Below are 27,629 nucleotides of genomic sequence, written 5' to 3'. Positions count from 1 at the left end.
AAGGATGTGTCTTTACGTCTAAAGTCGCGTCTCTTCACCATGAGACGTGTCTTTTCATTTGTCTCTTCGTCTCCTATATAAGGAACCTATTGTACTCAGTTTTAAAGCATTCGTTCAAGCAATCAAACACACATTCAGTCTTTTGAGTCTCAGTTTGATCTTAAGTCTGAAGTTTTAGGTATTAAATATAGGATTAACACCACTAATCCTCATAGTGGTATCAGAGCAAATTTTTTTCCCGAGCCTTTGGACTTGTCGTCTACCTAACCTCGCCGTTGCCGACCCTACCTGCAACCCTCACCTAGTGTGTTGTATGGCCGCAGAGGAAAGATGGTGTACTTCTACTACCTGTATGAGGTAACTTAAATTTATTTTGTTCCAATTACATACATATAGAACAAAGAACAAAGAGATGCAGATGTGGGCGTACGGGAGTGCCACGTACCCGGCCTCTTCATCGGGTGGTGTCCCTGCTGGATTGCGCTCGCACCTCATGTGAAAGGACGACGACACCTCTTCAACTTGCTGGCACCCTTTCGCATACGGGTGTGTCTCTTTGCCTGTGTGCCCCTTCACTCGGCAAGGGGCTGAATTCCCTTTGTTGGCTACTGCATATCCAAAGGGCTCCTCTTCGTGAGAGGGCACCAAGGAAGGCACCCTTTTCCCACTAATCGCATCCCTTCACCCTTGCTCTCGCACCCTTTCCCAGCGTTGGCCCGAGTGAAATAGGTTTCTTGGCCGCGTACATCACAGAGTTTCAAAGGCTAACTCTAGAGATAGAGACCCTTAGTCCCTATGATAAACTTCACAGCTTTATCGACAGACTCTAACCCAACCTGAAGGATGATGTTCACAAATACAACCCTACCACCTTGGATGCTGCAATTGCCTATGTGGAGCGTCTTGGCAATAATCGGCGCCCTCATGGAATTTTCTCCCTAGTGACAGATCTTCAAATAGCGCTCGCTTTTCACAGTGCGATCGCAGAGACAGCTATAGCCATAGTCAGCAACATCAGTCTCAGTTCAGACAGCAAGCAACAACACCTTATTCAACTTCAAGGTTCTACTTTCAAGATCAACAATCTTAAAGCAGATCTTCTTCACATGCTCCACTTTTCTCAAGATCGGCATTCCAATACTCAGCAAGACTCTGCGTCAAATGCATCTTCGACTTCAAAGAAGGATGGTTTATGTACAATTTGCGGTGGTGACCATAGCTGGTATCATTGTCCAAAGAGACCAAATCTGTCGAATTTGAAAAGAAATTCCAACGTGGAAACATCATCAAATTCAGAGCACTAGATTCTGCTAAGGATAAAGGAAAATCTGTGGTCAACACAATTCATGTCTCAGAAGATACGACTATTCTTATGAAGCATGCTCAATACAATTCTTTAGTTCTGGAGCCTCTTTCAAAGCAAGTTTTGAGCCTTCTTGGAACTCTCAATGGTCGCTCCATCAACATTTTGGTGGACAACAGATGCTCTAATAATTTCGTCAGTACTCGGATAGTTCAACAACTTGGCTTACCAACTCAGAAGACATCTCACTTATATGATGTGGAGTTAGCAAATGGAGCAATTTTGACTTCTGATTAGACAATTCGACAGTTGCAGTTCGGTATTCAAAATTATGCAGATCAATTGGGTTTCGAAGTTATGACTCTATCTTATTACGATATCATTCTTGGTCAGCATGGTTATTCCAATATGATCTAGCAATTAGCTTTTGAGGACATACTATCAATTTGTTCAAAGATGGACGTGAATTGATTTTACATGGGCTTTATAATGCGGAACGAGTGATTCAAGCCTCATGTGTACTAATCAAACAACATGATACAATGGATTATGAAGAGAATATGATTTCCGATGCAGATGTAGATATTATTATTGATGAATTTTTGAATTCATTAACTTCTCCTGAATCAATTGATGAAGACAAAGATGATTTTAAACAAGAAGCTTTTGCAAGTGATACTTTGTTACCAGACAAAGAAAAGGACATAGTTGTAGATTCTGAGTCTGAAGACGACTATGCTTTTTTTAATTCGTTGCTGGATGATGGTATGCCAATTGCAAGTCATGAAGTGACGGTTTCTGAAGACGATTCTGAAGAATTTTGGGATTCGTTATTGGAAGATGATTACAGTCTCAATCCAAAATCCTCTCCAGTGATTACTAAAGTTGAAGTCACCCAGTCTGAAGAGTGCTTTGAGAAGATTTCCTCTTCACCGAATATTTCACAGTTGATGGTATGCCAATTGCAAGTCATGAAGTGACGGTTTCTGAAGACGATTCTGAAGAATTTTGGGATTCGTTATTGGAAGATGATTACAGTCTCAATCCAAAATCCTCTCCAGTGATTACTAAAGTTGAAGTCACTCAATCTGAAGAGTGCTTTGAGAAGATTTCCTCTTCACCGAATATTTCACAGTTATTGGAAGATTTTGAACCAGAAATCTTACATCACATGAAGAATTTTGAAGATCAACCTCTTGTTGCAGTGAACCTGATTATGCTTGATTCCTCTAAAAAGTCTTTGAATAATGCAATGACATGGGATTTAGCAGTCAAGTCAAAGAGGTTTCGGAAGAAGCAAAAGTTCAAGACAAAGATTTCAAATAACTCAAAGACTGAAGATTTTCGAAGATTCAATTCTTTTCCAGAATTCTATCAACATCAGAAGTCATTTCTTTGACACGAGCTCTCATTCTAAGTGGGAGGGAGTGTCACGATTGTGACTATGTTAACAATATTACATCTACTCCTAGTTGCAGATACGCGAAGTGCCATGCCAAGGAGGACTCTCACGCTTGGATTGTCACGTGACACATCCAACCCTATGTGTCCGTGGACAAGCTATAGCATGATCAGGGTTCAATCAGTCTAGATTAGAAGTGATCTGGCACTTTCGTGAGTCTGTTCGTAGACCGTGCATGCCCAGTCACTTAGCATAGATGCATATCCTTTGGTTGCACACAGCATGATAATCAGAATTCCCATCAGAATCCATTAGAATCAATTAGAATCAATTAGGGGAATTTTCCAGTGCATTTAGCCTATTTTTCCTATTTTTGACATTTTTCACGTATTATTTTTAAGTGACTTTCCAACAAAAGTAGGTAGGGCAATTTTGCTAAGTTAATATATAAGCAAACCCAAGTTAGCACTAAATGGCAGAAGAGGCAGCAAGAGCACCGCTCAATAGGCACCTTCTCTGCACCATAGATCGTGAATACAAAGAAGGAATGGCAGCCATAGAGCGTAAGTACGACTTGGAAGCCAAAGCAATACAAGAACAGAGCGACCGACAAAACAAAGAGTTCTGGCGACTCTATTCTCAAGTTCAGGCACACATGCAAGAGATTTGGGGAAGACTCTCTCAGTCTCTTCTTCTCCCAAGCATGACACACATGATTTGCATGATTATGAGAAGCATGATGATTTGAATGATATTGCTAAGCATGATGATTTGGATGACAAAGATAAGCATCATGATTTAAATGATATTGCTAAGCATGATGATTTGGATGCTAATGACAAGCATGATGATTTGCATGATCAAGATGTGATTTTTCACAAGCATGATGAGTTGCATGAAGAAGATGTGACTGTTCACACGGATGATGTGTTAGTGGAGGATGCTTTTTCTAGCGAAGCTAACCTCGTTGCAGATTCGATCAATCACAAAGAATCGACCTTGGCTTTCGAGTCGAGGTCCACAGATCCCCCACAAGAATATTCGATAGATCACGAAGCACCAATCTTGGCTCTCGAGTCGAGGTCCAAAGAACCCCCACACGACGATTCGATCATTAAGGAAGAAGCGATCTTGGCTCTCGAGCCTAGGTTCAAAGAACCCTCACAGGAAGTATTATGTGTTCGCATGATTGATACGCACGCATTGTTCGAGTGTTTCATTCGTGATCGTTTCGTGTATTTTAGTCAGTATCGTTATGTGATCCCTTTTCCTAGGCATGACATATTGTATGTTGAACACGTTTCTCTCATGGATGAGCACGAATGTATGTGGATTTTTCATGAAAAGCTAAAAAGTATGTATGTCAGGAAGTCACATTCCATGTCTCTTCCTTGGCATGTCACAGTTTCCGAACGAGCACATGAAAGTATGAGCACCAAGCGTGGGCATTTCCATTGTATTTTGCCGCAGTTGATTGCTCTGGATCAAAAGAGAAAGATTCGATCTCATTGTTTGCGTGTGTGTGGTGAACGGTTTAGCACTCTGTCTATTATTTCATCTACATTGCATGCACAGTCTTTGAGAAAGACAAGATTTTTCCCACTCACTTTATATGGAATGGGTATGTTCATGTTTTTGTGTTGGAAATGGTTTCAGGAATTTTCAGCCATGGAGATTCTTGAAGAAGACAGAAGTACGACTCTAGACGCAGTTGAAGCATCGAAGGAGCCATAGAAGACTTTGAGTCGCTTTCGGCGCGGCCCAAAGAAGTAAGCGTTGCAGACCTTTATGAAGTTCAAGTACCGCGCGACCCACACATCAGAGTGGGCCAGCGAAGAGTCCCTTCCAGGATTCCGGATGCTATTGGCGATCTCCCTCGACGCCATACAGTTCGGTATCAATACCTCACTTTGAAAAGGAGGGGATGTCACGTGACACATCCAACCCTATGTGTCCGTGGACAAGCTACAACATGATCAGGGTTCAGTCAGTTCAGTCAGTCTAGATTAGAAGTGATCTGGCACTTTCATGAGTCTATTCGTAGACCGTGCATGCCTAGTCACTTAGCATAGATGCATATCCTCTGGTTGTACACAGCATGATCATCAGAATTCCCATCAAAATCCATTAGGGAAATTTTCCAGTGCATTTAGCCTATTTTCCCTCTTTTTGACATTTTTCACTTATTATTTTTAAGTGACTTTCCAACAAAAGTAGGTAGGGCAATTTTGCTAAGTTAATATATAAGCAAACCCAAGTTAGCACTAAATGGCGGAAGAGGCAGCAGGAGCACCGCTCAACATGCACCTTCTCAGCAGGACCCCAAAGGCTTCTAGCGTTTTTGCTCCACAGCATCTTGGCTAGCGTTTTTGGACAAGACAGCGTAGATCAGCCAGCGTTTTGCATTTGCAGAGCCACGGCGACAAGACCACAGCAGATCAGCCTAGCGTTTTTGCATCTGCAGAATCCCAGCGACAGAAATTCCATTTTCAGCCCTAGCGTTTTTGCATCTACCAGCAACGTCAGCGTTTTGCAGATTTATCGCGACAGAATCAGCCACAAGACCAGCGTTTTCAGTTTTCAGCAGTTAGTACTTGCAGATCAAGTCCCGAATCTCGTAGATCTCACCTTCCCGCAGCAGTTCCTCGCCGCACGGTCAGTTTCCGCAAGGTTTACAGTTTCAGGCCGGAAAACGCAGATTTCAGCATCTGCATTTTCAGCGTGTTGTCGTCGCATCGTTGTCATCGACATAGAGTCAGAATTCAGCAGATAGAAGATTTGCAGATTTCAACCCATAGCGTTTTTGGACAGCAGTAGAAAGATTGCAGATTTCAGCCCTTGGGTCGACTTCGTCATCACCGTCGTCATCATCGACATAGCCTAAATTTGCATTAGTCTCATGCATACCATTTGTACCAGATTGTGCAATCATAAGTAGACCACTCTCGTCGACGAGAGTAGGGCCTTCGGAGGAGGGTTTTGCAATGTCTCTGGTGTCGTATCTCTCTTCTCTGTATCTCTTAGTCTCATACACTTGCACGCACAGTGTCCATTCACTTTGTTTGTGATCATAGCACTTTCCCTTAAGAATGGAAGGCTCTCCCTTCCATAAGAACTAAAAGGAACCTTGAGCACAGTTCGGAGCACTCATCTTGAGCAAAGCGCAAACAATCATTCCGCTGCACCTAACATGGATGGTCACACCCCTTCGCCCAAAAGACATGTCTCTTCGCCAAAAGCCACACTCCTTCGACGACTGGTCACACTCCTTCGCTCTACGGTTGCGACTCTTCGTCCAATGGTTGCAGCTCTTCGCCGAAAGGATGTGTCTTTACGTCTAAAGTCGCGTCTCTTCACCATGAGACGTGTCTTTTCATTTGTGTCTCTTCGTCAGTCTCAGTTTGATCTTAAGTATGAAGTTTTAAGTCTTAAATATAGGATTAGCACCACTAATCCTCACACAATCTGTCATGACATCGGTTTCAAATTCATCTGAGAGCCACGCAAATGCAAATATTTGCTTGAAGTATACCCATGTGGCGGGTGCCTGCCCTTGCATCAACAATGTCGTCCACCATGTAAGCGCATTGTCTTTCAAGAAAGTGGCGACTTTTCTGACCTTAGCGGCTTTTGTAAAATTCCCTCCTGTATAACTTGTATCAAATTGCTGGAGGAAAGTAAGAGCCTTTGCCTTATCCTCAAAGCTGGTGAAAGTGCTAAACTTTACAGCTACACCACCTTCTTTATAAGCTTTTGGCTTTTCTAGTGCCCCTAAATTGTCATAAGGAGTTGTCTGCAACATGGGCATTGTAGTAGGGATTATCGGCATTCCTTGGCCATTTACATTTTGCGTCATAAGTGCCATATCTGGCTACTGTCCAGAAAAACTAGCCATGCCAAAATTGCCGCGTGGCACCCCAAACTGGCCCTGATTGCTCTGAAAGCCTTGCTGCATGCAGATATTACCATACATGGGGTTTGGCATCATGCCTTGCATACCCCCAAACACTGTTCTTGGTATATATTCTGGTTTCCAGGCGCATAACTAGCCATGCTCTGAAACACTGATCACCCTCGAAATACCCAGGATGTACCGTGGTTGGTGGAAAAACCTGATGCATTGCCTGGAAACTGGTTCCCTGTCCATTTAATGCAACACGTGGACTTTGAAAGGTGGCGGGCTGAACTGGCAAAACTTGTGGAATTGGCATCCTAACCACATGTTCATGGATGAAAGGAACTTGTCTTGGAGCCCCTTACTCCGCAACGTGCGAGTGCTCCCTGAAGTACCTGGGCTTGAGCCTCATCGGGCTCTACTGGCTGTCTGAGTTGCTTTGTCTGCAGTGGCACTGGTGGCGCTTGCAAAAACTCCATAAAACTTGGGTTCTTCACCAGTCGAGAAAACACATTCACAACGGCAACCAACTGAGTCCTGAACGTATCATCTTCAAGTTGCCCAGTCATAAAGTCCTGCATTGGTGGAGCATTCACATCAACAAGAGGTACAGACAGATGTGGCCGTGAACTCTCGCCAACCTCAAGCACTCTAGGAATTTCCTGCCTGTCTCCTTCCATGATGCCTTTCCCTTTGTCGGCCATAGTGTAATCCTGCGTTCTTGTGCTCTTTGTCTTCGTCACAAACCAACCAAGGCTCACTTCTTGATGAAAAAGTGATTCTGTCCCGGCGCGACTGAACCATGAAACTGGCCCGTAGGGCGGTAGACGTAGGCTTTCACCCAAAACTTTACTTTAGACTTTAGGACACAGAGAAACTTTGTAAATAAAAACCTGTAACGGGAACTGATACTTAAAAGACACACGGTTTGGAAGCTAGAGCGCTACCAAGCAGACGCCAACACCTGTTTGCCCCAAAGACTGGCGCCCCTTTTGGTATTTCTTTATTGTATTCAAAGAGGGAATAAAACGTGTGATTTCCTACAAGCTGCCCCGCATGATCCGGGCTGAAAGTGACCTGTTCTGGCCCGATTTCGGCAGCATAACCGTACTAGGACGCTTCACAGACAGTATCCCCACGCAATAAGTGACTCTCCCGACGCTCACAGACACTTTGCAAAACCTGGCGAGAATCTGCAGCACGCTAATTCTCTGTTTTCTGCCCGGAAAATGCCCAGGTCACTCGCACAACGGTCCCCTCGCGTCCCCGGACCTTCTTGGGGTAGTAGGGACCGTTTAGGGCCGAAACCCTAAACCCGCAAAAATACACAGCAGGCTGTATTTCCCTTTTTTGGGCTCTGTTTCGTGAGCCGGTCGCATCCGTAGCAAGTCCTCGAGCTCCCGCACTTGTAGGGCTACTTGCCCTTTGAATCGGACGAGATTTCTCGCGTGAAATCTCTCCGAATTCAGCAGCCAACGTAAAACACGGAAGTCCGTACATTTTGCCATGCATTGATAGCGTAAAAAGCGGAGTTCCATACAGCTGCCACATGGCACTCTGCCAAGTGAGCTTGTCTGCGTCAGCAGAGGCTGCCACATCATCAGTTTGTGACATGCGACAGTGAAAGCGGTTGAGACATTCTTTTATTGGCCGACTTTGAGGAGAGATGTGGATGCTTTTGTGTGAGCATGCTGATTTGCCAAAAGGTCAAGTTTGGCATGTAGAAGGCACCAAGGTTGTTACAGCCACTGCCTATTCCAGATAAGCCATGGAAAGTATTGCTATGGAGGCTTGTTTGAAAACATGGGCACTATACTCAAGTTTTCCTCCTCATTTCATCCACAAACTGATGGACAGTTAGGAGAGGCTAATTCTACTGTCTTGGATCTGCTGAAGTGTTATGTGTCAGATATTAAAGGCAAGTGGGAACAATATCTACCCATGCTTGAGTTATGCATACAACAATACGGTGCATTTGTCAACAGGCAAGGCACCTTTTGAGATTGTTGAAGGTGGCAAAAAGGTTCCTCCCATTTTGCTCACCAAGGACAAAATGTTTGAAGCAGATCGATATGTTGAGAACATAGATGAAATGTATAAGTCTAAGGCAAAGCAGAAAAGGGATGCTGATTGTCACTGTTGTGAATTGTTGCTTTCACCCGAGTACCCAAACATGCTTTAGTGATGACCATACCTTGTGTTAGATTTGATCTCTACAGATCGGTCTTTTCTTCACACTTTTCACTATGCTTACTGAATTCTTGATTTGATTAGTTTTCTTGAAGTGTGAGGATTGTACTTTTAATGGTTGGAACTTGGCTTTTTGGTGCTGGTTCAATTGTGTTGCATGTTATTAATCTTATGTGCTAAAGGAAGCAGACGTACCTACCGATTCATGTTGGATCTTAAATGATTCAGTAGTTGATGTTCTTTCTTTTCAAGATTTTATGTACTTGAATTCAAGTTTTGTAGGTGGAGGGATTTATCGTAAGGAGTTTTGTGAACTTAATTTACTACAAATAGTGATTGTTGTGCCTTTTTAGACCTTAAGATTTTTCAGACTCCCTTGGGATTGGAAGTAGATATCTATGATAAACGCCTTGAATCGGAATATGCCGATCTAAATATCATCCGTATGTCCCACGTTTCTTCGAACATTTCTCTTTCAGCAAGTACGGTGTCATTTGCTCTTACCTATTTAGATTTTCTCGTCTTTGTTCTAGTAAATCTGCTTTTGTCGTTCAATCATGCCATCTTATTTCTTTACTCATTCAGAAAGGATTCTCATTTAAAAGAATCATGAAAAATATTCGTTCATTTTTGTATTGTAGTGAGTTATTTTCAATGTTTCTTTCTTTGGAATGTTCAAGATAATCAGTAGTAAATTTAATAAAAGTGGGGAGCTTAAAAGCCACTCTTGGGCAGTGACAACGTGAGTAGGGATGTCATAGCTGTTGTCCAAGCTATGCATGATAAAGGTGATAATCTTATTCTTCCTATTTGGACAAGCAACGAAGTTGAGTTCACATAGTGTCAAGTTTGGATCTTTGTACTTCTTGTGTTATTTTTAGCCTCTTCTACGCATGTTTGTAGTAGTATTCATTTCTAGTTTTTAGCTAACATTAGGACTTAAGGATTTGTTCCTTTAGAAGTTGTTGTGTGGAGTCTGATTTCTAGGATTGAGTCTTTGAGATGTCTTATCCTTTTAGTTTAAAGCTGAGTACTTGTTTCAAGTTTTAGCCAAGTAACCTGCTTCAACTTATTTTGTGTATGCCTTTTCTAAAAACATTTATAAGTAAATAATGGTTTGTTTTATCTAGTTTTGTATAGTAGCAAATAAAGCGATTTTTTTTTCCCATTTTCTTGTGTCCCTTGCTTTCGTAGTTTTATGAGTATTTTATACCCTCTTATAATTCGTGAGTTCAGACTATGCTGTACTTATGAAGGTATGTTTTACTCAACAAGCATGCTTTCTTATGCAACTTGATCCTCAGATTGATTTCATTTTTTTCTTGAAGTATGAGGACTCCATTTTTCATGATTGACCTTTGCTTTGGCCTTGGCTGTTAAGTTATGGCTTTTTTTCAATCTTGGAAGCGTGCATAACCTATGTTGGGTAACTCGTGAAGGTCGTCATTAGTCGAGGATTGGGCTCAAGGGTGGCAACAATAAACAACCCAAAGCGCGCGAATGCTCTCACAACAGCTATGGTATGGAAACCAATATCAAGTTCTTTTTTATCTATTTTTTTCATTATTTATAGATGTTATTTGTATAGGCTCGCAAACTTCGAACTTTCTATGAAAGGTGGGAAAGCGAAGTAGGTGCAAATCTGGTCATCCTTCAAGTAAGTTACGTGTTTAGTTCTGTAATTGTCTGCTTGAAGGTTTTACTTGGAAAATGATGCCTTACACTATTCTACTTCAAAGGGTGCAGGGGGTGTGTTTTCATCGGGAGCAGATGTGAAGGAGTTGTACAGACTTGGTTTGCAAGGTTTGTGCTTGTTTGTTGGAAATGCACACCATGGTTAACAATAGCGTGTCTAGTTGGAGCTCAGATTTTTTTAATAAGCACTAGTTTAGTATTATACTTTGAAAATTACATTTATGCATATGGGCACGGTGTATTCCCAACTTTAGTTGAGACAAAGTTATTTGTTTCTTTGGGTATTCATGTATGGAGCCTTCTTGATGATTGGGTGCTCTATCAACTGCAGCAGAACAGGCTGTCATGTCATCAAGGTGCTGCCACATCATCTGCAGGGCTGCTGTCATCAAGGTGCTGCTACATCCCTGGCTGGTGACTAATAGGGGAGAATGTTGGATGGCTAGGGCTAATGGGGATCACTCGTGAAGAATTTCTCAATGTTAGATTAGAGGTTATTAAAGACTCAAGAGCCCCATGCTCTCACATTTTTTGACCGGTTCAAAGGCAGGAGTGGAGGCTCTCATCCCAGCCAAATCCATCAAGCTGTCGTCATTGGCAAAAACCGCCACACTAGAGAACCCATTGCAGCCACCTCCTTGGTAAAGTAGTATTATGTGTATACAAGGCACACCTGTCCTCTTCACACTGTTGTCGCTCTTAATCAATCATCCTTGTCGTTCACCCCTCTCTTTGCAAGTATTTGCCCCGTTGGCTTTTGGCACTGATGTTGCTGGGTCCCTATTGCGATGGTTATTAGCGGCTACTTCGTGGTTGACCCGTCATTTCATCGATTTCCTTATGGCACTTCACTGGTGGTTTTGCTTGTTCAACCTTTTCTAGTGGTCTCTCTATTGGCTTTCGACGTCGACCTTGCTGGCTCCCCTTGTAGTGGTGCTTTTTAGCGGCTACATGGTGGTTGAACCACGGTCTCCTTGATTTTCTTCATGGTATTTTACTGCTGGTTTTTCTTCATTCTAGATGGGTACCTTTCTTGGCTGCAGATTTGGTCATCCTATTCAGCCTCTTCTCTCCCATCCTGCACCCTCTTGTGCAATGATCACTTCTCAATGCGTTCTGATATTACGTTGTTCGTGGAGTGCATTGAACACTTGCAGCAAATGCTCTTGATGTTCTGCTTCGGATTTGGAGAAAACGAAAAAATATGCTCAAAAACTGTCTATGCTCTTGAAAGATCCTGTCTATCATTTTGCTGAACATGCAGGAGCATTTGTGGGACCAAAAGGCATCACCAAATACTTAATACAATCCGAAGGATGTCCTGAACGGGTTCTATACATCTCGGCAATAAAGAAGTTTCCATCTTGAGCACTAGTTGCCTCATAGCAATTTGAATTGTAGACGACACTACATCCAAGAACCCCACATCACGTCCAAGCTTCTTCAAGACAATGAATGTAACAGACTTGGACACTCCAAGTCAAGAATCAATCACGACAACACCAAATAACCACCTCAAAACAATTCACAGTTCACAATAGATTTGCACTGGCCCGGTGGAGTTCCGTGCCTAGAGATATTGGCCCCAAAGACTGGCGCCCCTTTTGGTATTTCTTTTTGTATTAATCAGTGTTTAAAGTACAAGAGTGGATCGGGTCTCACTCTCAGACTCTACGTCTAGATGCTCTGCAGAGTGGGAGCCTAATCCACATATTTAATGTTTACAAGGGATGCCAAAAGCAGAGCCCCAAAAGCTTCAAATCAAAAGCAAAGTTTCTCTCTCTCTCACAAGCTCTCTTGAGCTTTAGAAAAATAAAGCAATGGAGTTCTCTCTCTCTCTCTCTCTCTCTCTCTCTCTCTCTCTCTCTCTCTCTCTCTCTCTCCCCTTGCAATTTGCGTAGAGAAAAAGCACCAACAAGAATCTCCCTCAAATTGCGTTGCTAGAAGTAGAAAAGCATCTCCGCAAATTTCGGGATTCTGCCACGTCAGCATGCTTGCGCTTTTTTCGGGATTCTGCCTTGCTGCCATTTTAGGGTTAGGGTTAGGGTTTCTGGCAGATATTAAGGTTTGCAGGTTTTAGGGTTAGGGTTTCCAGATTTAGGGTTTTCAGCAGCAGTCAGGGTTAGGGTTTCCTCTCGGGTAGCCACGTCATCACTTTGTGACATACCCCCCTCTTGAAAGCATTGTAATCGCCCTCGATTACGCCTGCAAAATAGACAAAGGCCTTAAACCGTCTTAGCAAAAACTGACTGTTAGTACCTACGTACTAGGAACACACATCTAGCACATGTACCACTCAACAGTCACATCACACGACATCACATGACATTCAACATTCATTTGGATCTTAGACCATGATTTATCGGCAATGTAGCTAGCAATCGCATCTAGATCCAATCGGGACCTCATCGATGTTCAATTGACTAACCTCTATTGCAACCATGTCTATTCGAGATCGATGAGACCAAAATGCTGCAGTCATTTCGTCTATCAATTCATGCACTTAAAAGAAGTCAAGAACAAATCGGTATCATAATCAAGAATTCCATTTCATAAAGTCATACAACAAAATACTGTCAGCTTTCAGTATCCCTGAAGCTCAAAGAGACATCAGTGACTCTAGTATCAAAATCAAGGCATCTGCTGACAAAGGAGCGGAGTGACTACCCTCTTGTGTATCCGATTGCACCAGATTTCCGGCCAAGCTGAATTCTGGGTTCCATTTGCAGTAGACTATGCTAAACCAAAAGCCTCGAGGTAAAGTTTCACAATCTGAGGAGTATCTGCTAGGTCCTCCTCCTCCTCCATCCACTTTGCATCCAATGCAGGATAGTTCTTGAACTTAACCAAGAACCGCCTTCAGAATTTACCTTTATTCTTCGTATCCTTATGTGCCAAAATTTGTTCAGGAACAAGGATCTCCTCGTTTTCTTCCACTTCGGGTTGCTCATCAGGCTCCCCATCATCAGGCACATCACCTTTAAAAGGTTTCAAGAGACTCACATAAAATGCATTGTGAATCCTCCAAGTATCAAGCAGTTTCAGTCGGAAGGAGACATCATTTATCTTTTCAGAGATCTGGAAAGGTCCGTAGTATCGCATACTAAGCTTTGGAAAAAGCCTCTTCTTTTCCTTTTTCTTTCTCAGGCGTGCCTTCTCAAAACGTAAGAGCACTCAATCATCCTCCTTCAATTTCAAGTAGCGACATGGCGATCCGTTGCCTTTTTCTGTCGTTCTTGAGATTTCTGCAAAGTCTCGTGAACCTTGGCAAAAGCCGTATCTAAGTCTCGCGTATATTCATCCGCTTCAAAAATCTTATCTTTCGTGATTAGGAAGGGTGGAACCTTTGCAGCACCTTCAACAATCTCAAATGGCGCCTTCCCCGTCGAAGAGTGTATCGTGTTATTGTAGGCAAATTCAACCAAAGGTAGGTACTTTTCCCATTGAGTCTTCTGATCCGAGATATAAGACTTCAATAAATCTAAAAGCACTGAATATGCAATCTCAGATTGCCCGTCAGTTTGCGGGTGGAACGATGACGAGAACTACAACCACGTGCCAATGTTCTCCCAAATTGCCTTTCAAAACAAACTCGTAAATCTGGGGTCCATGCTGGAGACAATCGTCTCAGGCATGCTATGTAATCTGAAAATCTGGGCCACAAACAGTCTCGCTAAGTGATCCGGCTTGACTGTTTTCTTCACTGGAATGAAATGAGCCTGTTTGCTAAATTTGTCAATAACAGTCCAGATACCATCGTGACTACTCTGTGTTCTCGGGAGATCAAAAATGAAATCCCTTGCAATACTTTCCCAGGGGTCGGTGGGTATGGGTAAAGGTTGTAACAATCTCTGTGCTTTATGCCTGTCAAACTTGACCTTCTGGCATACTAAGCAACTGCGCACAAACTCTTCCACATCCTTCTTGAGTCTCGGCCAAAAGAAGTATCTCTCTACCCCTTTCATGGTGGTAGCAATGCCGCGGTGACCCGTAAAAGGTGGACAGTGGCATTCAATCATAACCTTTTCCCTGAATGGCTGTGTAACGCACAACATGGTTTTTCTCATCAAGTAGCCATCCCGGATGGAATATCCCGCTACAGTCTCCCCATCCCGTATCCGTGCGAAAACGTCTGCAAAATCTGTATCTGTGGCATACTGGTCGACCATATCCTCAATGCTCCTTTGATGTATCGCGGAAATAGCCAGAACCAAGGGCTTCCGAGACAAAGCATCTGCCACCACATTCTTCTATCCCTGCACATGGACAATTTGGAAGTGAAACTGTGACAAGATGTTCGCCCACCGCATCTACTTTTCTGAAAGTTGCTTCCGTGACAAGAAGTAGCGCAAACTCTGATGGTCTGTAAAGACAGTAAAATCCGCTCCGAGTAGGTAATGCCGCCACTGAGTAAGAGCATGGATAACCGCCAAAAGCTCTTTCTCATAAATCTGTGCTGTCATCTCCAGCCTTGAGAACAATCGGCTCTCGTAAGCAATGACATGGCCTTCTTGCATTAAGACCGCACCCAGACTACGACCACAAGCATCACAATATACTTCAAATGACTTCTGCAAGTCCGACAAAGTCAAAACTGGTCCCGTAGTCAATTTCTCTCAATGTCTGAAAGGCAGTCACCTCTGTGGATCCCCACGAGAAAGGGACTCCTTTCTGTGTCAAGATATGCAAAGGGGAAGCAACCTCTGCAAACTTTCGAATGAACCGCCTGTAGTACGAACACAGTTCCAAGAAGCTTCTAACTTCATGGACATTCTTCAAATCGGGCCAATCACCGATAGTCTCTATCTTGGCCGGATCCATTTGCACTCCTGCTGCTGAGACCATGTGTCCCAAAAAGTGTATCTCTGTTATTCACTTTTCTTTGCATTAATCACTAACTTGTGATCTCGTAATGTCTGAAAGACCTGAAGCAAATGATCTCTGTGGTCTGCCTCATTCTTGGGGAAAACAATGATATCGTCAAAGAAAGTGCCAACAAATAGCATGTACTCTCGAAAAATCCTATCCATCATCCGGTTAAATGTCCAAGAGCATTGGTTAAGCCAAAAGGCATCACCAAAACTCAAATAATCCAAAAGTCGTCCGGAAAGCTGTCTTGTAGATGTCTCCCGGCGCAATTCTGATCTGATGATATTCACTCTTCAAATCAATCCTACTAAAGCACGAGGATCCCTGTAATCTGTCGAGTATATCATCGATCCTAGGAATCAGAAATCTGTTCTTGATGGTGATTTTGTTGAGAGCTCTATAATCGATGCACATTCTCCAAGATCTGTATTTCTTCAAAACCAACAACACTGGAGAGCAATACGGTGAAGTACTAGGCTGGACAAGACTCTTTTCCAAGAGGTCTTTCACTTGGTTCATAATCTCTCCATTCTGTGCTTGACTCACACGGTAAGGTGGCCGGTTTGGTGGTGTGCTTTCGGGTATCAGATCAATGGTATGATCTTCAGGCCCTCTAAAAAGCAATCGGCATGAGTGTGAAGAAAAAAATCTTGGTGTTCTTTTGTTCAGGTCAAAACATATTCGACCTTTATTCATCGTTCAGTTCTCTCCCAAAAGAATGAGTAAAGAAATTGAAGTTCATCAAGTACAATCTCTGAGCCCTTCATTTGTCAAAGTCGCTTTCTCGGCCTGGTAGTCAACCACGGCGTAGTTCTTGTGGAACCAAGGGATTTCGAGTAGAACGTCACTCGCGTGCCCTGAACACCCCTGTCATTGCAAACGAAGTTTACCAATGCTCGGTGTAATGGCAACATCCCGTCCGGGTGCCACTCGAACTACCTCCGCCAATGGCCTCAGCCTGTCAGGCGTAGTTCCAAATCGAGACGCCAATTCCAAGTGAAAAGAAGTTGGCCTTGGCTCCTTCAAAAGAGCTTCCCGATCCTTCACTTTGCCCCAAAAGCGGCAAAGTTTGTACTTTCATTCATTTGATTCGGTTCAGGTCCCACGCCATGTGATACTAGTTCTGCTTTTCTATCTGCCTTTCCTGCCACGTTTCTCAGCTGCTTTAGAACTTTCTGTCCTTTCTTCATCTTGTTCATTCGGTGCCTTGTTAGGGCACTTCGTGGAGATATGTCCATGTTCCCCGCATCCAAAGCTCTTCCCCTCCCTGATGAAGCGAGCTCTCTCCTCAGGAGTAAGCTTGGGTTGTGCATCCTTCTTTTCTGGGTTACTCTTTCTCTTTCTACTTTCATTTGTTGAAGTCTGTTCGGCTCGTTGTGTCATGACCTCATCGGTGGGGTAGGTCAGACTGCCAGAGTGAATGGCAAAACCCCGCTTCACATGACTCATCAACTCCTGAATAGAAGCTGACTTCTGTTCCAAGCAGTGATCTCGGATCTCTGTAGGTAGACCCAAGGTAAACTGCTCAATCTGTTCTCTGAACGAGATCTTCTTGAATGAAGAGGCGGGTAGAAAAGAGCTCCAGAATCTGTCGCAATAAGCATCCACTGTATCTCTCTTGGTCATCCGAAAGTGGTTCCAAGTAGCTCGTATATCGCGTTCATACTCTTGAGTTAGCCAAGAAGAAATAAAAAGCTTCTTAAATTTCAGCCATTTAATTGGCGCAGTCTTGTTTAAAAGAAGCGTGGACCACCAAGTTCGATCATTCCCCTTAAAATAAGAGGCAGCTCTCCGAATCTTGGAGTGCTCTGAGTAGCGTCCTCCCGCGAAAGCGATGTCAAGCTGCTGTATAAAAGACAAAGCCTTCGAAGCATCTTTATATCCTGAAAAAGTGTCAAATTTGATCAACTGTCCACCTTCCTTAAACTCTCGGACTTTCTTGCTTTTATCTTCCAGAAAGTCATACCGGTTGGCTTTATAAAAATTCTTCTTGTTCGCATAAAAGTTGTCGTTATCAGTGTCTGAACTGTCTGTAGACGAGTCCTGTGTAGAATTGTCACTCACAGGGCGAGATTTAGACTTCTTTGCCTTATTCTTACCCTTTCCGAAGCGTTGTTTCTTGCTTTGCTTTTTGCCTTTTCTGTCTTCTTTGCTCGAATCTGAAGAGCTAGAAGAACTGTCAGAAGAAGAAGAAGAATTGGGTACTCCTTCAAATCGAACACGCTTCTTCTGTTTCTTCGCCTTATCAAATGTCGACTGACGACCCAAATAACACGGGAAGTCAGTGCCTTTCTTCTGCTTTTTGCCGTGCTTTTTAGCTTTGTTCTACGCGTCAAAAAGCTGAGCAATTAATATTGCTTGTGAGCAGAAGGTTAGCGGGTTTCGGGGGTGGTGTTGTGGTTTTCTGCCACTGCTCGTGCACTTCCTGAAAAGAAGTCTCGCTCATATATTTTGCCAATTTCGGGTCCTATGCAAAACTGAGCATCATCTTTGTTGCATCGCCGATCAATTGACGACGCTTCATCTCTCGTTGCTCCGCTTGAGTAGGCCGAGGCGGGCCATACTCTCTGCCGGAATCTTCGTTATGATCCCTGCCTGCATCTTCGGATGTAGAGGGAGTCGACTGATCCTTGCGTGAAGCCATAGGTGCCGCGGAAAAAAAAATTGGGATTGGATTTCCCGTAGAAGAGAAATCGGCCGTGCTTTGATACCATTGTAACAGACTTGGACACTCCAAGTCAAGAATCAATCACGACAGCACCAAATAACCACTTCAAAACAATCCCCAGTTCACAATAGATTTGCATTGGAACGGCGGAGTTCCGTGCCTAGAGATATTGGCCCTAAAGACTGGTGCCCGTGTCGGTATTTCTTTTTGTATTAATCAGTGTTCAAAGTACAAGAGTGGATCGGGTCTCACTCTCAGAACTCTTCGTCCAGATGCTCTGCAGAGTGGGAGCCCAAATCCACATATTTAATGTTTACAAGGGATGCCAAAAGCAGAGCCGCAAAAGCTTCAAATCAAAAGCAAAGTTTCTCTCTCACAAGCTCTCTTGAGCTTTAGAAAAATAAAGCAATGGAGTTCTCTCTCTCTCTCTCTCTCTCTCTCTCTCTCTCTCTCCTTGCAATTTGCATAGAGAAAAAGCACCAGCAAGAATCTCCCTCAAGTTGCGTCGCTAGAAGCAGAAAAGCATCTCCGCAAATTTCGGGATTCTGCCATGCCAACATGCTTGCGCTTTTTCCGGGATTCTGCCCTGCTGTCCTTTTAGGGTTAGGGTTTCTACTGTTTTAGGGTTTCTGGCAGATTTTAAGGTTTGCAGATTTTAGGGTTAGGGTTTCCAGATTTAGGGTTTTCAGCAGCAATCAGGGTTAGGCTTTCTTGTCGGGTAGCCACGTCATCACTTTGTGACAATGAACTTTTGGAACACACTCTGTCCATCATCCCGCCAACAACAATGGAGTGTGTGCACAACAACCATCGTGTTTTGTATATGTTATGTTGGTCCTTCCAAACATAGGTGAATTAACTCCGACACACCAAAACAAATCAAGTATTGGGAGCACCACTTGCCTCTCTTTGCTGCTTAGTGATTTGTAAGCATTTTGTCTTTGCAACCATCTCATACTCCTTACGCAACGTCGTAAGTATCAAGGCTGCTAACCGAGTACTGGTCAATGCATTGTCCATAGCCGAGAGTTGATCATGGATGACCTTTGCCTTCAAAAAAATAATTGCATGGTCTAGGCTTCAAACTTGGTGGAAAATAATTGTTGAAGAAGGGTGACCGCTCGCATCGTAGAGTCTCGATCAAACATATCTCCGAGCACATTTCACTGGCGGTTTTTAAAGTCTATACTATGGGAGAGATCTCCTTTGTGAGTGCCTGAATTGCTAGGTGCAGCGGAAGTGTTTAAGGATTTAGCTCGGATCTAGTACTCCGCACAAACACAAGGTTACTTTGCTTCACTTGAAAAGAGAAATTGAACTGAACACAATGAACGAGCGAGAGAGACAGAGAGAGAGAGAAGAGAGACGACATGGCATGTCGGGTCCCAACCACCCTCAAGGGCCCCCTTACTGTGTTGCTAGAGAAAGTACTTGCTTTATTACTTGCACAAATTGTTGATACAATGACTAAATGATGAATGCTGATGGGTACTTGATGTAGATGCTTGGTACTGCTGAGATGCTAATGGGTACTGGCTAGGGATGATGAGGGGTACTGCGGTAGGTACTTTGTACTGCGAGGCTAAGGCTGAATGCTGAAAACGCTAATGGTGAAGGGCTGAAAACTGCAAGGCTGAACTGATGCCATTGATGGTTCTGAAAACGCTGGGCTGGTGTTGGCGATAAGGGTTGAAAATGATGGTACTGAAGCTAAAAATGTTGGCGTTTTGTGGCTGAATTCGATGGTGAAGAAGGGCTGAGAACGCTGCTTTGCTGATGCTAAAAACGTTGGGTACTGGGGTTACTTGGGATGCGGGTATTGTGGGTACTCGTGCTGTACTTATTCTTCTGCTTCTTCTCTTTCCAAGCGCCCTCTTTGGCCAGCCTATATAGCCACAATAAGTTGAGTCGAGCAGCCTTCTCTTCAGCCCCACGACCTTAATAAATCTATGCTTAAAAATGTCACTTATTATTAATGAAACTCAAGGGACTGTTCGCATGCTCATATGTTGGAATGACTGTACTGTGCAAGAGAGGGTTATGCAACTACGACCTACCTGGGCATGCATGTTGTGCTAGAGGCTCACAAAGTGCTAGGCAAGATGCTAAGCTAAACTACGACTGACACTAGACTGTAGCAGAAGCTTGTCCACGTGGCGCAAGTGTAGTGCCCCCCCCCCCCCCCCCCCCCCTTAAAGGTGAGACACAACTGCCGAACTTCTACCTGTGGATACTTTCTGGACTTTTGATGCTTACGTCTTGTGATGCTTGTGGATGCATAAGCCGATGAAAACTCCTCCAAACTTGTGGGTAATGTGGATGTAGGTATTGAAGCGATGTAAACACCGACCAACCCAGTTACTAGGTAGTCTTACTATTGTTGCAGAATACCAGCCTTAATGTTGACTCTGCCTTGGGAGCAAGTACTGCCACTCGAATAGTCTCGTCGTGAAAACATTGTGGGTGAAGATGAAAGGTAAGGATGCTGGGAGGTATTTCCAAGGGTTGCTTGTCAAGTGAAGTGGATGCATGCTACATGTGAATGCGAATGCATAAGAGAGTTAGGGATCTTTGCACCAACTTCTTCCATATCCGCATAAGAGGCAAGTAAATCTTGGTATTCAACATTTGGATTATCATTTATCTGATGTCGATCTTTGTTCAAAGACATAGCTATGAAGACAGGAGCGCATTCAATGCGCTATGGACTAAGGGTGGGAGTCGCTAATAAGTTCGGGATTGGGACACAAAGATTCTTTGAGAAAACAAAACCGAGAGAGGCTCTTTGGGTTCTTGGTTCTGCTTGGGTTCTTGGTTGTTCTTCCCTTGAGTTCGTGAAGCCGAAGCACGCACAGAGCTCTGATTCCAATGCTAGGTGCAACGAAAGTGTTTACGGATTTTGCTCGGATCTAGTACTCTGCACAAACACAAGGTTACTTTACTTCACTTGAGAAGAGAAACTGAACTGAACACAATGAACGAGAGAGAGAGACAGAGAGAGAGAAAAGAGAGACTACCCGACATGCAGTGTCGTCTCTCTCTCTCTCTCTCTCTCTCTCTCCTTCCTTTACTGTTCCAATTTAGTTTCTCTTTTAAAGTGAAGTGAAGTAACCTTGTGTTTGTGCGGAGTACTAGATCCTAGCTAAATCCTTCAACACTTCCGTTGCACCTAACATGAACAATGGTAGACATGGCCTTTGCATTACTCTTATCCCAATCAATGCATGATTAAAGAAACTCATCATCCTTAAATTGAGTCCACCTATTGTTGCCAGACCGCATGAGTCTTGTCTTCAAGCTCTTGAAGCATCACATGGGTCAAAAAAGGACAACAAGGATAAGGACTCAGCCGGGACTTTTGGAGCGCAGGCAAAGAAGCCAAAAAGGAAGCCTTTTGTGTGCAAGTCGCTCGAGGAAAAGAAGGTCTTGATGGCTGAAAATAAATGCTTTATATGCGAGCAGCCTAGTCACTTTGGTGTAGATTGTCCATAAAGGAAAAGGCCAGCTGATTCGGATGATAAAGAAGATAAGAAAGGAAAGAAGCCTAAGCCCACACCAGGTTTGGTGCCATATATGGTGGGTAACAGGACAGATGCCAGCGAGTTATGCAGAGCATGGGGTAAAGTCAGAAATCAGACGACACTCATCTTCTTTGATCCACGTGCCAAAGCAAACTTTATCTCACGAAAGTTAGCTATGAAGCTGGGCATCAGAGCTGAAGAGATGGGGTACACAACAGAGGCAGGGTTGGTATGTCTTGGTGTTACTCCCATCATTGGAAAGCTGCTTCTGTATATTCAGTCGTATGTGGACACAAAAGAATTCTATATCATGCCAATTGGAAGGGTGTGATGCGCTACTGGGAATCCCGTGGATGTTCCGAACACATGGTTGCTGGATGTCTGCGACTAGACGATCACCCTTCAACATAGTGGCAAAACTCATGTTTTGGATGTAAAGCTCAAAGGGGAGTCTGTCCCTATTGGATCTACTTCGACTATCACCTCTGTAATTAAAAATCATCTTTCTTTGTACTTGATCTTTGCACGTGACGTTTCAGATAATTGTCAGTCAAATTTATTTGTGTTAGATAAAGAAAGGTCAGCATTTTTGCGAGAGTTTAGTGACTGTTTTTTTGATTCATTACCGTCTCAATCGTTGCCGGAGAGGCTGGAGAACCATGCGATAGATTTGGTGCCAGGGTGTAGCCCACCAAATAGACCTCCCTACAGGGTTAGTGCGGCACAACAGAAAGAGATTATGGGCCAGGTAGAGGAGCTTTTAGAGAAGGGGCTGATTCAGTTTAGTTCTTCACCTTTCTGCTCCCCAGTGCTTTTAGTGCAGAAGAAGGATGGCTCTTGGCGCATGTGTATTGATTACTGTGCGTTGAACAAGAATACCATCAAGAAAAGGTTTCCTATCCCAAGATATTCTTGACCGTTTGAGGGTGCTGCAATTTTTAGCAGGATAGACCTTAAGAGTGGGTACCATCAGATTCGTGTAAGGCCAAAGAATGTGCACAAGACTGCGTTTAGAACGACATTTGGTCTTTATGAGTTCTTAGTGATGCCATTTGGTCTTACAAATGCTCTTGCCACGTTCAATAGAACGATGGACAGGATTTTCCGCTCGCATCAGAAGTTTGTTGGCACTTTCTTTGACGACATGATAGTCTACTCGAAGATTAAAGAGAAGCATAGGCGTCACTTGACCATTGTGTTCGAAGAGCTGTGAAGTCACAGGTTACTTGTCAATCCTAAGAAAAGTGAATTCTCCTTGGAAGAGATCCACTTTCTTGGCCACATAGTGTCAAAGGATGGTGTCCGAATGGATCCTGCAAAGGTTGAAGCTATTAAGACATGGCCAGACTTAAAGAATGTGCACGATGTCCGAAGCTTCTTGGGATTGTGTTCATACTATACAAGGTTTATAATGAATTTTGCAGAGATAGCTTCACTTCACCTCTTCACGCTTTGCAAAAGAAAGAGGTCATTTTCAGATGGACCCAAAGAGAGATTTCGGCTTTTACTCTCTTAAAGGAAAAGTTGACGTCAGATCCCGTGATTGTTTTACCAGATCTCAGGAAGTCATTTGCGGTCCAGTGTGACGCGTGTGGCAATAGCATTGGAGCAGTGCTAATGCAAGATGGTCGGGTAGTAGCTTATGAGAGTAGAATCTTGCAGTGCCAGAAAATACTATGCAATCTATGAGAAAGAGTTATTGAACTTGATTCATGCGCTTTCCAGTTGGAAACACTACTTGTTAGGTGCTAATTTTGTTGTCCAGACAGATCATCAGACCTTGCAATACTGCTTGACACAGTAAAGCTATCTGAAAAGCATATGCGATGGGCAAACATTCTTTCTATGTTCCACTTCCAGATTATGCATGTGGAAGGCAAGAAGAATGTTGTGGTTGATGCGTTATCAAGGAAGCCACAAATTTCAGCTGTGTCAATTCCTTATCATCATGAGTTGGATGACATGAAGGAACAATATGCTACTTATGAAGATTTTGCAAGGATTTTTGAATAGTTGCAAGAGGGCCAACATCATGAGCACTACATCCTCAGAGACGATTTTATGATGATGCATGACAGACTTTGTGTTACTAGGCCGTTGCGACATAAGGTCATGGTAGAAAGTCATGTCCCACCGTATGCAAGGCATCGTGGTATTGATGCGACAGTTAAAGCGATAGAGACATTCTTTTATTGGCCTACTTCGAGGAGAGATGTGAATGCCTTTGTGCAAGCATGCGTGATTTGCCAAAAGGTCAAGTTTGATAGGCAAAAGGCACAAGGGTTGTTACAGCCATTGCCGATTCCGGATAAGCCATGGGAAAGCATTGCTATGGATGTTAGGTGCAGCGAAATGATTGTCTGAACTGTGCTCAAGGTTCCTTTTAGTTCTTATGGAAGGGAGAGCCTTCCGTTCTTAATGGAAAATGCTATGATCACAACAAAGTGGATGGACACTGTGCGTGCAAGTGTATGAGACTGAGAGATAGAGAGAAGAGAGATACGACACCAGAGACGTTGTAAAACCCTCCTCCGAAGGCCCCACTCTCGTCGGCGAGAGTGGTCTACTTATTGATTGCACAAAGTGGTACAATGCGGATGCAATGGACTGATGCAACCTGTGACTATGCCGCCGCTGCCGACGGTGACGACGACGACGACATGATGGCTGAAATCTGTGGTCTTCTATCTGCTGAATTTCGGGACTGTTTCTTTGGCTGAAAATGACTGTTTTGGCTACGTTTTCGATGGCTGAAAATGACTGTTTTGGCTGCGTTTTTATGGCTGAAATTGGGGGTTCTTCTGCATCCAACTGGGGATGGATCTGCTGCTATGGGTACTGCTGAAAAACGCTGCTGCTCTGCTGTCGCTAAGGCTGAAAATGGAAAACGCTGATGCCTTCCTATTGCTAGCAAAAACGCTAGGCTGATTTGGTGCTGAAATCCAAAAACGCTGAAGCTCTTGCTGGCGTTAGTGAATGGCTGAAGTGCTGGAGTTGCCGGCGGTCAGGAAATGCTGAAAACGCCACGCTGTGTTGGAGGTTGGCGCCAAAAACGCTGGCTGAAGTCTATGGCGATGTTGGAGAACAAAACGCCAGGGGTTCCTGCTGGGGTATTGCTGAGAAGGTGCCTGTTGAGCATGTGCTCCTGCTGCCTTTTCTGCCAGAAAGTGCTAACTTGGGTTTGCTTATATATTAACTTAGCAAAATTGCCCTACCTACTTTTGTTGGAAAGTCACTTAAAAATAATAAGTGAAAATACCAAAAATAGGGAAAATAGGCTAAATGCACTGGAAAATTCCCCTGACTGAATCTGATGGATTCTGAAGGGAATACTGATGATCATGCTGTGTGCAACCCGAGGATATGCATCTACACTCAGTGACTGGGCATGCACGGTCTACGAATAGACTCACAAAAGTGTCAGATCACTCCTAAATCTAGACTGACTGGACTGACTGAATCCTGATCATGCTGTAGCTTGTCCACGGACACATAGAGTTGGATGTGTCACATGACATCCCCTCCTTTTCAAAGTGAGGTATTGGTATCGAACTGTATGGCGTCGAGGGAGATCGCCAATAGCATCCGGAATTCTGGAAGGGACTCTTCGCCGGCCCACTTTGATGTGTGGGTCGTGTGGTACTTGAACTTCATAAAGGTCTGCAATGCTTGCTTCTTTGGGCCGCGCCGAAAGCGACGCAAAGTCTTCAGTGGCTCCTTCCTTGCTTCAACTTCGTCAAGAGTTGTGCTTCCTTCTTCTTCAAGAATCTCCATGGCTGAAAATTCTTGAAACCATTTCCAACACAAAACCATGAACATACCCATTCCATGTAAAGTGAAGGGAAAAAATCTTGTCTGTGCTAAAGACTGTGTATGCAATGTAGATGAGCATAGAGACGGAGTGACAACCCGTTCATCACACGTGCAAACAATGAGATGGAATCTTTCTCTTATGATCTAGAGTAATCAACTGTGGCAACTCACAACGGAAATGCCCATGCTTGGTGCTCATACTTTCATGTGCTCGTTTGGAAACTGTGTCATGCCAAGGAAGAGACATGGAATGTGACTTCCTTGCATACATACTTTTCAGCTTTTCATGAAAAATCCGCATACATTCGTGCTCATCCATGAGAGAAACGTGCTCAGCATACAATATGTCATGCATAGGAAAAGGGATCACATAACGATGCTGACTAAAATAGAGGAAACGATCACGAATGAAACATTGGAACAATGCGTGCGTATCAATCATGTGAAGTTTGAACACATAATACTTCCTGTAAGGGTTCTTTGGACCTAGGCTCGAGAGCCAAGATCGGTTCTTCCTGAATGATCGAATCGTCCTGTGGGGTTTCTTTGGACCTCAACTCGAAAGCCAAGTTCGGTTCTGCGTGATCGAATCTACAACGAGGTTAGCTTCGCTAGAAAAAGCATCAACTAACACATCATCCTTGTGAACAATCACATCTTCATGCAACTCATCATGCTTGTGAGAAATCACATCCTGATCATGCAAATCATCATGCTTGTCTTTATCATCCAAATCATCATGGAAATCATTGTCATCCAAATCATCATGCTTGTCTTTATCATCCAAATCATCATGGAAATCATTGTCATGCAAATCATCATGCAAGTCATTGTCAATCAAATCATCGTCATGCTTCACACAATCATGCAAATCCTCTGTATCATGCTTTGGAGAAGAAGAGACTGAGAGAGTCTCCTTTTCTTGATCCTGTTGCATCTGTGCCTGCATTCGAGAAAAGAGTCACAACATCTCTTGCCTTATTGCTTTGTTCTCGCGATCAAACTTGGCTTGTATTTCTTTGGCTTCCAAGCGTGCTTGCTCGTTCTCACGCGCTATGGCTGCCATTCTTTCGTTGTAGGCCTTTCTTTTTGCTTTTCTTTCTGCGTTTCTTGCTTCGCGTTCTAAATTCTGTTTCAGAAACAATTGCTCCAAAGCCTCCATAGGAGTTAGTGCAATCTTTGTCGTAGATGGGGAGGGTCGGAAAAACCTCCCAGTGGGGAAAATTCTTCTTCTCCTCTCTCATGCTCATCACCTCCAAGCGAAGTATCCATTCCGCTTCGAGTGATGATCATTCTGAAGTTGTGGGTTCTTGTGGGTTCTTAAGTTCATGAGGAACTTGGGTTCTTGGGAGTCTTGGTTCTTAAGGTTCTTGAGTTCTTGAGGTTTTCTTTCTCTTGCAAACCGCGTTTGAGAAGGATCTTCTCTTCACCCAAGTTCTACTCCTTTCTGCGGGCGCACCCCTTGGCGGCCTTGCGCTCACACCAAGGTTGCTTTTTCCCTCCTCACGTCGATTGGCCGGCCGCTAAGTGCATGGTCCGATCTCAATGAGTGAAAAGAGATACAAGGGGAGGCTGGACAAGCCCTTCTTTCCTGGGATTCCTGTCACTCTTCAAAAACACGATTAGGAATGGACACGCCCAAGCGAACTTGGGTTCGTGCGACCGTAACAGGCAAAAAAAAAATCTTGTGATTCTTGTGGTTCTTTCCTTGAGTGATACAAAACACTGCCAAAGCTCTGATACCAATGTTAGGTGCAACAAAATGATTGTTTGCCCTTTGCTCAAGATGAGTGCTCCGAACTGTGCTTAAGGTTCCTTTTAGTTCTTATGGAAGGGAGAGCCTTCCGTTCTTAATGGAAAATGCTATGATCACAACAAAGTGGATGGACATTGTGCGTGCAAGTGTATGAGACTGAGAGATAGAGAGAAGAGAGAACGACACGAGAGACCTTGTAAAACCCTCCTCTGAAGGCCCCACTCTCGTCGGCGAGAGTGGTCTTCTTATTGATTGCACAAAGTGGTACAATGCGGATGTAATGGACTGATGCAACCTGTGACTATGCCGATGACGACAACGGTGATGACGACGATGACTTGATGGCTGAAATCTGTGGTCTTCTATCTGTTGAATTTCGGGACTGTTTCGGTGGCTGAAAATGACTGTTTTGGCTGCGTTTTTATGGCTAAAATTCGGGGTTCTTCTGCATCCAACTAGGGATGGATCTGCTGCTATGGGTACTGCTGAAAAACGCTGCTGCTCTGCTGTCGCTAAG

At 43.7% G+C, this 27,629-nt stretch overlaps 1 protein-coding gene across 1 annotated transcript in view; it reads left to right on the top strand.

Annotated features, from left to right (window-relative positions):
• Positions 1–27,629, top strand: part of LOC147456564 (putative 3-hydroxyisobutyryl-CoA hydrolase 2) — a 133,288-nt gene that overhangs the window by 6,971 nt on the left and 98,688 nt on the right. The window contains exons 3-5 of the mRNA XM_086514994.1: positions 10,230–10,310; positions 10,379–10,447; positions 10,530–10,593. Coding sequence (XP_086371120.1) covers positions 10,230–10,310; positions 10,379–10,447; positions 10,530–10,593 — 214 coding nt within the window. The remainder of the gene's footprint in view (positions 1–10,229; positions 10,311–10,378; positions 10,448–10,529; positions 10,594–27,629) is intronic.

The sequence above is a fragment of the Adiantum capillus-veneris genome, chromosome 6 (assembly GCF_014529385.1).
Source record: "Adiantum capillus-veneris isolate H3 chromosome 6, ASM1452938v2, whole genome shotgun sequence".
NCBI lineage: Eukaryota > Viridiplantae > Streptophyta > Polypodiopsida > Polypodiales > Pteridaceae > Adiantum > Adiantum capillus-veneris.
The sequence above is the reverse complement of the archived record's forward strand: the minus strand, read 5'-3'. Positions and strand labels throughout refer to the sequence as shown.